We start from the raw sequence: 15759 nt of genomic DNA, 5'->3' as shown, positions 1-15759 counted from the left end.
CCCCACGGTTGACTATTTCCCCAAAATAACCAATAGAGAAAAACAACACTCTGAAGAGTTGAGTAGTCGCACAACAGTTGATTAGCGTGTTGTCTGTTGGGCTCCGTGGATTATTTTGCCCCGTTGAGTTGACTATTTCGGCTGCCTACAGAGTCCCTCTGGCAAGAGCGACCACAGCAGCAGCTGCTTCTCTAGTCCAGTCGGCAGAACTTGCAATGGCTGATAGGATACCAGTGGGAGGACTGGGGAGGAGGGTGGGCGGTTGATGTGTCGATCAAACACACAGTTGACTAATAGTCAACTTGACGCTGGGGTTCATCCACTCCACAGTTGATTATAATCATGTTGTGTGGGGAGCACCCCCTTGATAATCAACCCTGGAGTTGACTATTAACCCACCATTGACTATTGTGTTGTCCGAATGCAGCCACTGACTGTCTCAGCTTCCACTAGCTGCATTACAATGTAGTGCTCAACTAGTCTTCCCCAGCCTGGGTCCCTCCCTATATTTTGGACATCAACTCCCCATCAGCACAGCCAGCATGGCCAATGGACAGGAATGCTGGGAGTTGTAGTTGAAAACCATGCTTGGGGCAGTCTTCCACAACCTATTGCGCTCCAAATGTGTTGAGCCTCGTGTTGTAATCCAACACATTTGGAGGGTAACAGGTTGGGGAATTCTGCTTTAGTGTTGTGAGGATGAACCTAGCCAGTCATTGGAAAGAGAACAACTTGCAAGGTGTGGATGCATCTGAAGCCCTGCAAGGGAGGAAGCAGCTCAGGAAGGGTTGCAAGTGGAAAAACAGCAGGCAAAGGAAAGTTTGAGTACTGGTCGTCCCCCCCCCTTTTTTCACTTGTTTCTTTTCTGCAAGTGGCTACCTTCTTAACCTGCTTTGCCTAGGAGCTGCTGAGTTTTTTTATTACAGGTGCTTCCATGTAACATGTGTTTTCAGCCTTCAGAAGCAAGTGCTTTCAGACATGCTGAGATCAGTGCTTTTGAAGGGAGGTAGCTAACTTGGGATGGTTTGGGGGGTATTCTAGAGCTCCCTTTGTTCTGAGGTACATGTTCTTGTTTTGCAGCTTAACACATTTTTTTTTTTGATGAAGAATGTTCAGTTTCTCGGAACATTTCCAGCCTCGGGAATCTTTTGTGCTGGAACAAAAGGAAGGAAAAGACTTGATGGGGCTGCCTTTTAAAGGGAGATTAACCAGTGCAGAATACAACAAAGCAGTGGGCTAATTATAGTCAAAGCAGTTGCTTTTCTTGAGAAGCTGCACAGTACTCATGAAGCTTAAGAATCTCTTTCATGAACCAAAATAAGTGAGGAGCAGAGAGGGAAGCTGCACAACTAAATAATTCGGGCCTTTATCAATGCAAGCCACAGTGCTGTGAAGTTGGTTGATGTTGCATGAAGCCAGCTAATAGGGATATGCGACTCACGAACAATGGTTTTGTGTAGGCATCGAGAGTTTCCCTCTCTTAAAATCTGGGAGCACCTGGACTCCAAGCTCAGGAACCGTCAGTAAATGAGAGAATGGGATGTCCCAGTTCTGATAGCTTTTCACAAGCTAGCAAGCATAATATTGCAATATAGTAAGATCTATCTGTAAAGAGTAGCTACCAAGATTTGTGGCTTATCCTTTTTTCGTTCACTCTTATTATAGGCCAGGGGTGGGCAACTTGTGGCCCTCTAGATACCTTGGCCTACAACTCCCACTAGCCCTAGCCACCATTGCCAGTGGTCAGGAATGATGGGAGTGGTAGGCCAAAACATCTGGAGGACCACAAGTTGCTCACCCTTATTATAGGCTAGCAAATGTATTTCTTCTGCTTTGTAGTAAACTGAGTTCATTTAAGCAAAGAACGTTTCCTTGGGAAAAAAAGAAAAGAAAGAAAGAAAGCAAAATGTCAGGGCTTTGTGTGGCTCCTTCCTCAGATTGCACAGTAAAAGCCAGGCAGGAGCAAAAAGTAAAAGGCTGATAATACTTTTGGAAGTTAGTTTCCTCTTACAGCAAATTACCTTTATTCAAATCTAATGAAGGCAAATTCCAAAATCCATTTAGTGTAACACTTTCATTAGGCCGACTCAAAGATTATAAAAGAATGTGCAGGTTTTCGAATTTCAAGATGTCCTAGCTTTCTTGCTTGGTCTTCTGTAAGATACTGTTTTTCTTCTTTTAATCATGTTCTTTATCTTGCATTTCTATTAGTAGTGTTTTTGGGGGTGGGGAGTCTAAGCTTTACTAAGTGTACAGCCCAGCTCTTGTTTAATTAAGAGTAATTGCAATGAAATCCTGGGAGATTTGTCGATAACGAAAGCGGTGATTCTAAAGGAGAAGATGGTACTGGTCTGTACACATCACTTGGGTCCTGGGCAGATTTAATGTTGTTAATCTCTTAACCATGGTTAAAACACCCAGATTGAGACTCTCTCCATCATGATCTCCTCCCACCACTTTGCTTCTTTAACAGTCTTTTTGCCTCACTCAAATCATGGGTTACACCAGGGATGTGGCCCTCCAGATGTTGATGGTCTACAACTCCAATCATCTCTGCTTGTTGGCCATGCCGGCTAGGTCTAAGGACGGTTGGAGTCCAACAACATCTACAGGAGCACATTTTCCACCTCTGGCTTATACCCAGCGTGGTTCCCTCATAAACCAAGGATTGAAAGGATGATTCAAAATGGGAAGGAAGGTGAGAAATTGCTTCTGAGAGGAGGGGGAGGCACTGTGCTCCCAGATAGCAAACCATAACTGCAGTGAACTTTATGTTCTTTTCCATTTTGTCAGGCATTTTTTTCGCAAAGCCTCCATGCCTGTTGAAGAGGTGGCTTTGACTCTTTCCATTTGCGCACCAGCATGCCTGCTTGCAAAGCCCAACAGAGAGCTGCCCCTAAATTGGTGGGAGTGGGGATAACGTTGGGCTCCATTTATTTATTTATTAATTTATTACATTTCTATACCGCCCAATAGCCGGAGCTCTCTGGGTGGTTCACAAAAATTAAAAACATTCAAAGTATAAAACAACAGTATAAAACCATAATATAAAATACAATATAAAAGCTCAACCAGATAAAAACAGCAGCAATGCACAATTACAAATTTAAAACACCAAGTTAAAATTTATTTATAGACAGTTAAAATACTGGGAGAATAAAAAGGTCTTCACCTGGCGTCTAAAAGCATATAATGTAGGTGCCAAGTGAACCTCCTTAGGGAGCTCATTCCACAGCCGGGGTGCCACAGCAGAGAAGGCCCTCCTCCTGGTAGCCACCTGCCTCACTTCCTTTGGCAGGGGCTCGTGGAGAAGGACCCCCGAGGATGACCTTAGGATCTGGGCAGGTACATATGGGAGGAGGCATTCCTTCAGATAACCTGGCCCCAAGCCGTTTAGGGCTTTAAATGTTAATACCAGCACTTTGAATCGGGCCTGGACCTGGACTGGCAGCCAGTGAAGCTGGAAAAGGACTGGCGTAATGTGGTCTCGTCGGCCAGTACCTGTTAGTAAACGTGCTGCCCTGTTTTGTACCAGTTGAAGTTTCTGGACCATTTTCAAAGGCAGCCCCACGTATAACGCATTGCAGTAATCCAAACGAGAGGTTATCAGAGCATGGATAACTGTAGCTAGGCTATCTCTGTCCAGATAAGGGCGCAGCTGGTATATCAGCCCTTGTGCCAAGACAGAGATCATACAGATTGTGGGGTTATTAGGTGGTCTGGTGCCCACTTTGAGTGTGCACCCCACAGTTTGAGACCATCAGCTATATTGATACAGTGGGAAAATCATTCCTCAAAAGCTTGTGGAGTAGCAGTACTGATTTAAAAGCCCTGTCTATTCTTTTGTGTGTTTTCTAGTATTTCATCACACAGTTCCCAGTTATATGATACAAGCCTATCATTGTCTTTCAGCAAGTTAAAATGATCGTCACCTTTGATTATTCATACAAGTGCTCTTCTCTTTTATAGTGGGGGATTACACTCTATAGGAGCCACTGCCAGATGTATGTAAGGACTGGATTTGCACAGATCTGGAAATATGAAATGTTCCTAAGTCCAGATGGCCAGGCCCCTGGGTTTTATCCAGGGCCTGCTTATTTTGTCTACTGTATTGCTCAAAGCTCAAACATAAAGAAGCTATAAAATGTTAGGTTCATTTTTAAAAGTGGGAAGTTTTTATCTAAATGAAAAAAAGTAAAAATAAGTTCAAACTCTGGCAAAACAAATGTACTGACAATAAAGCAAGTGAAAAAAGAATATATCGGACGCAGAAAAAAGGGAGGGGGCCAGTTGGACCATTTGCGAAAGAATGACTGAATTAGCACAGTGTTATTTATTTATGTATTTATTTATTACAGTTCCATACCACCCAATTGCTGAAGATCTCTTGGGCTCTTTCTACACCTAAGGATTATCCCAAGAAAATGGAGGGATCGTCTCTGCCTGCTCCCGGGATCCCCTGTGTGTCATTTGCATGCACAGGGATGATGCCGGGACGATCCCAGGAAAAAAGGCAGGTGTAGAAACGGCCTTGGTAGTTTGCAGCAATTAAATAGTGATAAGAGTCCTTTAGTTATGTATTTAATGTAACATTTTAAGAAGTAAGTTAAATAGAGATGATGAAGATGAAGTTTAAGGCCTAATTCACAAATTAGCAATTTAATTTTGACATAGATGTCATACACTTGAGGTTTTGTTTTTTTGTTTTGCTTACATATAAAATTCTGGATTTTCAAAGATGAATATGCAACTAGTCACTATAATTAGCTTCCCACTGGATAATGTAATTACAGAGAGAGAGAGAGAGAGAGAGAGAGATCCAGGACACAGCCAGACAAATACAAAACATTTAGCGTAATGTCTGTCCCAAAATAATTAATATAAAACTTTATTCAAGCTAAACTTATTAAATGTGTAGAAGAACGACCTTGCTGAAGATGAATCAGCATGGTTTCTGGAAAGGGGCGTTCTGCATCACCAGCCTTTTCGTGTTCTTTGAGAGTGTCAAAAAGCGTATAGATAGGAGTGATACATTAGATCAGTGGTCCCCAGGGACCTTCAACAGTGTCTACAAAGCTCTCTACATTCTGCCCCCTGCAAAAAAAAAAAGGAAAAAAAAGTTGTTTTTAAAAATAAAAATAAAAACCATGTAAAATGTTAGGTATTCTTCTTTCTCTCTTTTTCTAGCCTCTAGCCTTACTCTTTCTCTACCCTCTATCCCTTTGCCTTGGTGCTCCCAGGCTCTCATGGCAGCCATTATATGACTAGCCACATTATTTGTGGGAGGCATTTTGTTGTGGGTGCCCGCAGTAGTTTCTCAGCTTCCCAAATGGGCCCCGTGGATCCAAAAAGTTTGGAGACCCCTGCAGTAGACATTATATACTTGGACTCCTCCAAAATCTTCTAATAGAAGGGGGACAGTGAGCAGTATCCAATACTGCCTCTGTGTTAGCGGGACCTACCCGCTAGCGACACAATGAGAATCTAGTGGTTCCTGAAGCAATCAGAAACGCCAGTTTCTTCTTCGTGGTCTCCATGCATCACACAAATGGGCTCTGCAGCCTGTGAGGAGCCCATATGTGTGGCTGCACAGATGACCACTCGGAGAACTACAGTTACAAATAGCAACCTGTGTTTCCGGAACAGTATAGGTCAGTGGAGATTGGAGAAATAAGCACCGCTGACCAGTCCTGTTCTGGAAATGAACAGCAGTATGGGATATTGCCTAGTATGACTGGCAGAGCAGCAATATTAGATGCTGTCCAATATTACTGGCTGCCATAACCCCTACTACCTTCATGTTCAGCATCTTTGAGAAAGGCCCCTATGCATGTACTGAAGTATGTGTATAGAACTCCTGCCACATGGTGAAGGATCCTGATTAGGGGGATTTGTCCAGAATCTTCCCACATGGAGGAACTCCAAAAGCACATGGAGGTCCCATTCTGGAATGTGTGGTTGCTGGGCACAACACAACCCTGCTCCCTCCCCAGTACACAGGGGGTGTTGTAGTGGGCAACCCTTCTGTCGCTGGACTAAGGCTCCTGAATTGAACCAAGCAGTCGTGGCATAAGAGGATGGGTCCTCATAAGTATTAATTACTGCTTAAAGAACAGGAAGAAGAGGGTGGGAATAAGCTGGCAAATGAGGGAAGTAAACACTTGCAAGGTTCCATATGTATACTGATTTGGAGTCAAGGGTGATCAGTGGGGAAGCCAGGTTTGCAGGTGGTACAAATTATTCAGGATGGTGGAAAACCTAACCAGACTGTGAAGAGCTCTCAACAGAAGTCTACAAACTTAGCGGAATAGACAACAAATGGCAGATGAGATTCGGTGAAAGTAAGTGTAAAGTGTTACCCATTACGGTAACCGCCCCCTAATTCCACATATACACTGATGGGATCTGAACTGGCTCTTCAGGAAAGAGAGGCAAATTAGGGTCATGGTGAACAGCACAATGAGAAGGCGAAGGCATTTGAGGCTTTTTAGTTTAGAAAAAAGATGGCCAGCAAGAGGAATGACAATAGAAATTTCTACAATTATGAACGGTGTAGAGGTGGATGGAGATATTTTTTTTCTCCCTCGTCATACTAGAATTCAAAGTCTGGCCAATTGCAGTAATCTGCAAGAAGTGCTTTTTCACATAGTGCCCAGTTAACTCAATGGAATTCAGTGCCACAAGATATGGCGATGGATCCGGGGCTAGACGCTTTTGAAAGGGAAGAGAGGTCTATTCAATTTAGCAATGGCAAGTGGGACTTGCAACAAAATGTTGCCGCTTGGAGCGCTCCTGTTCAGGGTTTCATCCAGCCATTCCCTCTTCCAGAATATTCTATTCCATTAATTTGTTTGTCTGTTTGTTTCTTAAATGAATATGCCGCCCAATTTGCAGATGCTGATGGGGCATTTCACAATCACTGGAAGACGCTGTTTGGGTGGTTTCCATTCTCCCCCCTCAACAGACAACATTCTGTACATGCTCAGTCCTCATTGGCTTGGTTTTTTTCTCTTCCCTTAGGGATTTCCCCCTAAAGGACTTCTGCAAACCTTGGGGGTCTGTCCCCCTGCAACCCTGCTGATACCTCCCTCTTGTGCATGGATGGTTCTATTTTAGGCAGGAGCTACACCAAGCAGGATATTGCACTATGAAAGTGGTATATAAGAGGCAGGAGCCACACTACTGCTTTATAACGGTATCGAAGTGCACTGACAACTGTTGGGGGCCATTGACACATACCATAGACTGCTTTTATACTGCTATATCCTGCTTGGTGTGGCTCCTGCCTCTTATGTACTGCTTTCATACCACTTTTGTAGTGCTATAACCTGCTTGGTGTAGATCTGGCCTTAGATACACAATGATCTACACTTGGAGATTTGCTATTAGTATATACCAGCTTTCCCCCAACCTGGAGGGTACCAGGTTGGGAAAGCTGGTCTATAGGAATAGCTCAGTGGAATCTCCAGGTTCAGAGGGCAGCAAGCTTCTGAATGCCAGTTGTGTGGCGTGGCGTGAAGGGGAGATATTGCTTGCATGCCCTCCTTCTGGCCTGTCCGGAGGTCTCTTGCAGATCACTGATGCAAACCATATGCTGGGTCAGATGGACCTTTGTGTTGATGCAGCAGAGCTCTTCAGTTCATGGAATTATTCAAGCATTGACAGCTGCTTGGCTACCCTGTGGACAGAGTGCTGGACTAGATGGACCCTTGGTCTGATCCAGCAGGGCTCTTCTCATGTTCTAATGTTTTGGATGTTCAGGCTGGCACTTGGCAATTTTTTCCCCAAGCTGTTGAATGGATGAAGCTGTTTGGTGGGAGATTCAGGTCGGATAAAAGAAAGTACATCATCACACACCTCATAGTTAAACTATGGAACTTGCTGCTGCAAGATGTAGTGATGGTCATCAATTTGGATGGCTTTAAAAGGGGGTTGAATAAATTCCTGGAGGAGGAGGCTATCAATGGCTACTAGTCCGGATGGCTATGTGCTACTTCCAGTATCTGAGGCAGTAACCCTATATATACCAGGTGCTAAGGAACATGGGCGGTAGGATGCTGTTACATCTGTGTCTTGCTTATAGTCCCTGGTTGGCCACTACAGAGTGCTGGACGAGATGGACCCTCCTCGTTCTGATCCAGCAGGGCTCTTCTCATGTTCTAATGTTTTGGGTATTCAGGCTGGCACTTGGCATTTTTTTTCCAGCTAGATCCCTAGGTTTTTCCTTCCATGGGAAATGGTTATTGGTGCACATATGCCAATACATACTATGCTAGGGTTTTTTAAATTGAGAAATATATATATTTATCCTATACTACTAGCCTAAATGGGCTCTCAACTCAGTGTTGAATCTATAAATAAATAAATAAAACCACAATAAAAATCACACTATTTTTCTTGTAGACCCAGACAGAGGAGAATGGCATTTCATTACACTTGAGTGCTAAATTACGGTATTTCTCATTTCCGTAAACGTAAGAAAAATGCAGTCTTTACCAAACATTACCCGAATTGGTTCAGAGAAAGTACTTCTGTACAGAAATTAGCATGCAACCTGTGTGTGGGGCGTAACATAGTAATCATCATATGCATTTTCACTGTGGCTTCATGCAGCGCATTCATGCTGGCTTGCTCTGGCTCATTGCAGCCTCCCAGCACATCTGTACGCAGGAAAATATATGTGTGTGATCATGTTACAATCTACTTGTGGCTTACATGCTAATTCCTACTTGGAATTGGTTTTCGTTCGGCAATTTCGTATCATTTGAAGCAGTCATAAGGGAGACAGCTGCTCTGAGGCCTGCAGGAACAACTCCTTTTTGTGGAGGGGGTTTAAGATCAGAGTACAGATTATCTTTGTTAAAGAGGCTTAGGAATTAAAAAATAATAGTGGGTGCCCTGTGCTCTTCATAGTGAAATTAAAAACGTAATTGCTGATTAACCTGCGTGTCCCATTTTAATTACAGTTGGGCACTGCTTTTCAGGAGAGTTGATTTATTGTCTGGGCTGGAGACCAGTGCTGCACTGGCACATCTGTAAGCAATTTCATTTAATTAGAAAAAAAAATAGTGCTGGAGTTGGCATTTGGTAATTGGACTTTGGGGGGACTGGCAGCACTATGGACCTGGGTCATATCTGATGGTGCCTAAGAGTCTAGTTTCTGAAGGTCCGTATGAAAGGATGCCCGTACAGGCAAGCAGAGAGAGAGAGAGAGAAAGAGAGAGAAACTCCAGGTGGCTCAGTTACAGCTTGGTTGGGTTTAATCAAAGCAATTCATTGCGGAGGAAAGCACACAAATGATTTCCCATGTTTCTGGCACCGGTTTATATTCTGATTTGGGGGACGCAAATCCCCTTTTGGATTATGTATTAAAATTATACACATGAGCTCATAGGCAACAATTGATCAATTCAGAGAACAATGATTTGATCAGCCAGGTCTTGAGCACAAGATGTACATATTAGGTTGACCAAATAATCTTCATGTTGAAGAGTTGACAAGCTTCTTTCTCCACAGTTCTAATTAATCTTATCAATAGCCATTTGTAATTCCCAGGACATGTCTCCCTTTCATAGTCTATAGCAAGAACAACACTGTTCCTGTCGGCACAGGAGAATCTTTTAGTAAATTATGACCCTGTTAACCCAAGCTAGGCCACGGTGGTTAAATATTTTGAGCTAAACATTATGGCTCAGTGTGTTGTGTGAACCATGACTTGGCATGTCATGTGAACCATTTTTACCATGGTGGCTACATAACATGCACACTAAACATTTGCTGCAAAAGGGTTAGCTGCCTAACTATGGCTTAGTGTGTTGTCTGAACAGGCCCTGTGTTTCCAACTTTGAAAAAACTTTGATTACATTGGCAATATGATCTTGTCTACCTGATGCAAACGTCTGTTTCCTGCATCCTGTAAGCCTTTTCAGCAAGCCAAATGCTTTGGGCTTTAAGTCAGACTCAGTTCAGCCAAGTCAGGACGAGGCATATTCCTTTGATATCACTCGAAATATGAATGTACAGTAAGTGATATGCACGCAGACCCACACAGTCTAGTAGGAGAATGAACAGCATTCTGTATAGGGGCTGCCAATGTGGTTTGAGAGACTGATCGTATTGCAGGGAGATAACTATAAGGACCACACGGGGCAGGGTTGAGTTTCTTCAAATGCATTCACTAGGCAAGGCACAGTATACAGGGAAGGGTCCTAGCTCAGTGGTAGCTCTGATCCCTCTCTCCCTTGCAGCAGTGCGGAAAGAACTTCACCAGCTGCTCTCTGAAGTCAGAAACTTGACCCGGGAGAAGGGGGCATTTTGCTGGGTGGAGGCCAGGATATCAGTTATCATGATGCCTTTTCAGCCTCCTTCCCCTCCCCTCTGACATGCCTCAGGTAGATGGGCAAACAAAGCCTTTCTAGCGAAAAATGCAGGGCAGGAGGACTTGGAAGCAAAGATCACCTCTGCTGTTTCTCCTGTCCTTCATAGGATGCTTGTAAGCCTCCAAGTTCAGGGACTTATGATCATCGAGGGCGCAACCCATAGCATTGTGCCCTTACTTCAATGCAAAACATTCTGTGAGAATTCGGTGGTGATGGAGATTCTTGCTATTGCGGCCTGCTTCATACAGTACATACATGGGAGGTCGCTCTATAACCTGGGCCGGTAAGATCTCATTGGTCATGTTAGCCATTCGTTCCTTAGTATGATGTTATAGCAGTGACTTGGTGTGAAGTCCTGAACAAGGAGTGCAAATTAATACGTGTAAATCTAGTGTTTTACTTTTCTGGCAAGTCTGGGGTTGTCGCCCCGCTAAAACTCTGAAACAAACCACATGGCAAGCTTCCCTCCCCACGTGGAGATGTTATTGGTTTCTAATATCCCTGTGAAACTTTAAGGTTCTGCATGTTTCCTGTAGCAACACATGGCAGAAACATCTTTTTTACATACTGAATCTATGCTGTGCTCACTGGCTTGCCAATAAATACAGCACTTGCTTTCTCCTGTTCTTTTTTAACTACTCTCCATCAGTTTGATCCTGTGTTCTTGCCACAGTTTCCTGCAGCTGAAGTGTTTATTAGCATGAGGGGCCTGTGCTGTGCTTTCCACAAGTGCATCGCCAGCTGGGCCATATCCGCCTCTGAGTCATCTCCAGGGGCTTCAAACAAAGCGAGAAGGTGCAGCCATCTTCTGGAAGTCGCAGGCTCGTCTGTGTAATCTGGCAACCCTGCTCTTCCCAAATGTGATTGCAGGAAGGAAGCACTTCCACAGCAATGACAGGCTTTGAGAGCACATGTCTATGGCCAGATTCCCTCTGTTGTGGTTTCGCCTTGTTTGTGGTGAGAGGCCTTGCATATGCAAGAATGTTCTTTGCCAGGTTTTGGGTGAATTGTAACAAATCGTACACTTTGCTTTCCACGCTAACATGGAATATGTTCTATTTGGGATGTTGAGGCATGCCACCCTAAATTGGGGATGGAAAGGGCAGGGATATTGTTTACTCTCTTTTGAGTAATTTATCTGTAGGCTCATTCAGATGGAAACTTCACTGATGATTAAACCTTTAGCTTATCTTTAACCTCATTGCTCTTGTGAAGTGCCCACAGAGCCTAGGCTGTTGGGCAGTATAAATATGCAATAAATAAATAAACAAACAAACAAATCACCTTATTTTAACGTCCCCTTGCCTCAAATCCCATGGAGCATAACGTTGTACAGCTCTGGTCTCTAATTTTGCATTGGGCAACTAAGCCGTTGTCAATTTGTTCTGTAATTATTCTTTGCAAATGGTGTATCATTTTCTCTCTCTCTCTGTCTCTCTCTTAAAGGAAAACGTCAGATTCATCATTTGGGAAACCAGCTGCAACTTAATCAGCATTGCCTTGATACTGCCTTCAACTTTTTCAAGATGGCAGTGAGCAAGCACTTAACACGTGGGAGGAAGATGACCCATGTGATCGCTGCATGCCTCTACTTGGTGTGTAGGACAGAAGGCACTCCACGTATCCTTTTGCTGTTGAACAGCAAGACTTCTTTTTTAGAAGAATTAGGCAGTCCTGTGTCTGTCTGAGCTCTTCACTCTTCCATTCTATTTTATATCGGAGTTCCTTTTTATGCACTTTAAAGTTAGTTGTGACCATGATTGTCTCCTGTCCAAGAAAGCACTAGAGAAAATGTAATTTGAATAAATGTAATCAGGGAAGCTTGTGGGGATTATCCAATTTAATCCATAGTGGAATATGGTGCCTTGGCCTGCTGGGGATGGCAGTTAGGGAAGGGTGGCCGCCCCTCTTCCCATTAGATCAGACCACCATGAGATTGATTCTCAGGAGAACCTACATCTCTTGCCAGCTCACTACTTCTAAGTACTGAGCCATTATTTTTATGAATGGGCCCGTCGACTCACTTTGCATGCCAAAAATGCCTTTTTGTGTGTTTTAGTATGACTGGCTTACAATAACATATAGCCACAAGAAATGCTCTTAAAATTGAAAATATAGCCAAGAATAGGGTGACCATATGGAAAGGAAGACAGGGCTCCTGTACCTTTAACAGTTGTATAGAAAAGGGCATTTCAGCAGGTCTCATTTGTATGCATGCAGCACCTGGTGAAATTCCCTTTGCGTCACAACAGTTACAGCTGCAGGAGCCCTGCCCTCTTTTGTATCTGGTCACTCTAGTATAGCTTCTGCAACTTTAACTGTTGTGATGAATGTATCATAATCTTTGGAAGAACAATATTTTGGATCAGAATTAAAATACAAATACAAATACTGGAAATCAGATATGGGCAGAGGAATCCTCTGGAGATTGTGGGGTGGAAGAGAAGAGTCTGTGGCAGAGGAACTCCCACTTCCTAAGCCCTGTCAGGCCAAGTCATAAATTCTAAAAGAAAACAAACAAACGGTCCTTTGATAAAAAATTGGGGGAAATGTTTTTTCCCCTTTGATTTTTCTTGAGTCCCCCCAGACCTTCACCTCTCTAGTAGAATGTGATGGTAAAGGCTTGGGAGCAAAAAGAGCAGCAAATATTGAAGGTTGTACATGAAGGGCTGGATCTGAAAGACCGTGAGTGGAAGGGAAAGTAGCTGTTAGCATTTAACGGAAATATTTGCATGGAGTTTCTTGCACATGAGTTCACACAGTGGTAAAATAGGTATGCTCTATAGCACTTCTCATACTTGCTCAAGAGGTTGTGTGATCCAAACATCTTTGGATTTAGGGCTCATCTACACCAAGAAGGATATTCCACTATGAAAGCAGTATGAAAGCGGTGTATAAGAGGCAGGAGCCACACTACTGCTTTATAGCGGTATTGAGGTGCACTGACAAGTGTTGGGGCCCATTGACACAGACCATATACCGCTTTCATACCGCTTTCATAGTGTTATATTCTGCTTGGTGTAGACGTGTCATGGGCCCCAACAGTTGTCAGTGCACTTCAATACCGCTATAAAGCAGTAGTGTGACTCCTGCCTTTTATATACTGCTTTCATACCACTTTCATAGTGGAATATCCTGCTTGGTGTAGATGAGCCCTTAGTTTCACATTTCTCATGCACTGCTCGAGGCGGTATAAAACAGCCCTTCTGTGATGGGACAGCTTCTTTGGCATACAAAAGATCACCTTTGTGGATCAGGGGTTTTCCTGATCCATATAGTAGGATTTGTGTTTTATGGATCAGGATTTTTCAAAGGTTTTTCTTTTCTTTTTCCATTCTTCAAAGTTTAGAGCTTGAATGTTTGAAGCTTGGCGCTTCCCTAAGTTCATAAAACCAGTCATAAAAGAACAGATTTGTTCAGTGACTTTTGCAAATCGGCTATCGCTTTCCGGCTTGTGATATTTCTAAGGGGGCATTCAGGGCTGAACAAGATGCCTCCTCCCTGCTGGGGGAAATGTATTATTATAAAGCTGTAGTGATCTGGTGGCAAGCCCTTGTCAAGCGAACTTTTGAAAGCGGAACCATTCATCATTTCAAAAGCATTTGCATATGTACCTTGACGCTGTGTGCAAAACAAGCTGGATATTACATACTTGATTTTTGCTGGTGGGGTCAGTTAAAAGGGATAATAGGGGATGATAGGAGCCGTTTTTATTCTCTCATCAGCATAAATGGCTTCAGTTTCTCCTTTGCAGTTACCTTGACATCCGGCTCCCAGAAAGTAATAGTATGTGCAAGAGGCCATCTGGCTCGGGGATCTACGTGAGTCTGTTACATAAGCTCAAGCAGTAACTAGAGTGGATAACTAATTTTACGTGCGTTGACAATCTGGGTACATTAGAGTGGTTTCACTTCTACAGAGTCCCACTTACACTTTGTGCCTGCCTCTTCCCCTCCCTCTTGTAAACAGTGCGGTGAGGTTTGAATTGAAAGCAAATCTCATGCACTATACTCTCCCTGCCCCATGTAAATATTTAGGGTATAGTCGGTCCCCTCCAGCTTTAGGACCTAGATTCATGGAAGCGGATCTGCAAACGGAAGGACCGTATGCATGCAGGATGTCCCGGGGTTTCTCCAGTTAAAAGGATCAGGTAGCAGGCTCCTTTGACTCTCCCTCTTCCATCAGGTAGGTGTTGTGCTTGTCAACACACCTGGCCATTACATCTAACTTATGTATGTATGTATTTCATTTCTATACCGCCCAATAGCTGAAGCTCTCTGGGGGGGGGGGGTTTGACAAAAATTAAAACTATAAAGTACAGCTTAAAGTATAAAAAATGGAAACTTAAGCCACAATATAAAACCACAATATAAAAGTACAACCACATACGGTCCTCCCATATATACATCCGGTGGGCCATGCTTGCCGTGTGTTTTTGGTACCTGTACCTGGAGAGGGAATGGGTTTTATGGGAGTCCCCTCCTGTGCACACAGCTGGATTGTGGCTCCTAGGGGGAGTGGTAAGATTTGAACCTGAGTCTTGCTTTTGCCTAGGGACAGGGACACTACAGAAGAAGCCTTCTTTACCTTTTTAGCTTCAACCTTCCACCAGCTTCTGAATGTTGGAATGGTTACATTGCGAAGGATAAACTTCTCCCTTCCTCACTTTAATGCCCGCTATGGTACCTTTTTTTTGGTGTATGTTTCCATTGTGTGTACAAGTAAGCCAGGCTGCACGTACCTAAGCAGCGTAGGCTTGTGTCTAAGAGGCTGGGAATAATAATAATAATAATAATAATAATAATAATAATAATAATAATAATATATTTATTTATTTCTTACCCACCTCTCCCTTTGGATTGAGGCAGGGAACAACATTAGTACAGGAATCAACACATCTTAAAAAATCTTGATTTTACATTGATCTGGGTAGGCCTGCCGGAAAAGGCTAGTTTTCAAAGCTGCCTTAAAATTACAGAGAGAGTTAATTTTATGAATCTCTTCCGGCAGGCCGTTCCACAATCTGGGGGCGACAGAAGAAAAGGTCCTCTGGGAAACTGATGTCAGCGTAGTCTTGGCTGACTGAAGTAAGTTCTCCCCAGAGGACCTGAGTGTGCGGGGTGGACTGTATGGGAAAAGGCGATGAATTGGGAAGTCCCCAGTTTGAATCTTGCCTCTGCCTTGAACTCACTAGGTAGCTTTTTTTCTCTTTAAAGTTTGGAGTAAGCCTCTGTCAACCCTATTTGCAATATGGTGGTGATAACAGTAGCCTACCTTGCAGGGTTGTTTTAAGAATTACATGATGGATTTGAAACATTGAACAGGAACGTGCTTAGAATCCTGCACCAAGAAAAGCAGAATTTGAAAATGAATCTAATTC

The 15759-nt window shown here is 43.4% G+C and overlaps 1 protein-coding gene across 2 annotated transcripts in view; it reads left to right on the top strand.

Moving 5' to 3' along the window:
* The window catches only part of BRF1 (BRF1 RNA polymerase III transcription initiation factor subunit), a 242979-nt gene that overhangs the window by 34965 nt on the left and 192255 nt on the right, over positions 1–15759 (top strand). Inside the window, exon 3 of one of the 2 annotated variants that reach the window (XM_063118139.1) lies at positions 11826–11999. In XM_063118139.1, the coding sequence (XP_062974209.1) occupies positions 11826–11999 (174 nt within the window). Of the gene's footprint in view, positions 1–11825; positions 12000–15759 lie in introns of those variants that run through there. The other variant, XM_063118140.1, reaches the window with a different exon arrangement.

This window comes from Elgaria multicarinata, chromosome 2 (genome assembly GCF_023053635.1).
Source record: "Elgaria multicarinata webbii isolate HBS135686 ecotype San Diego chromosome 2, rElgMul1.1.pri, whole genome shotgun sequence".
NCBI classification, from domain to species: Eukaryota; Metazoa; Chordata; class Lepidosauria; order Squamata; family Anguidae; genus Elgaria; species Elgaria multicarinata.
The sequence above is the reverse complement of the archived record's forward strand: the minus strand, read 5'-3'. Positions and strand labels throughout refer to the sequence as shown.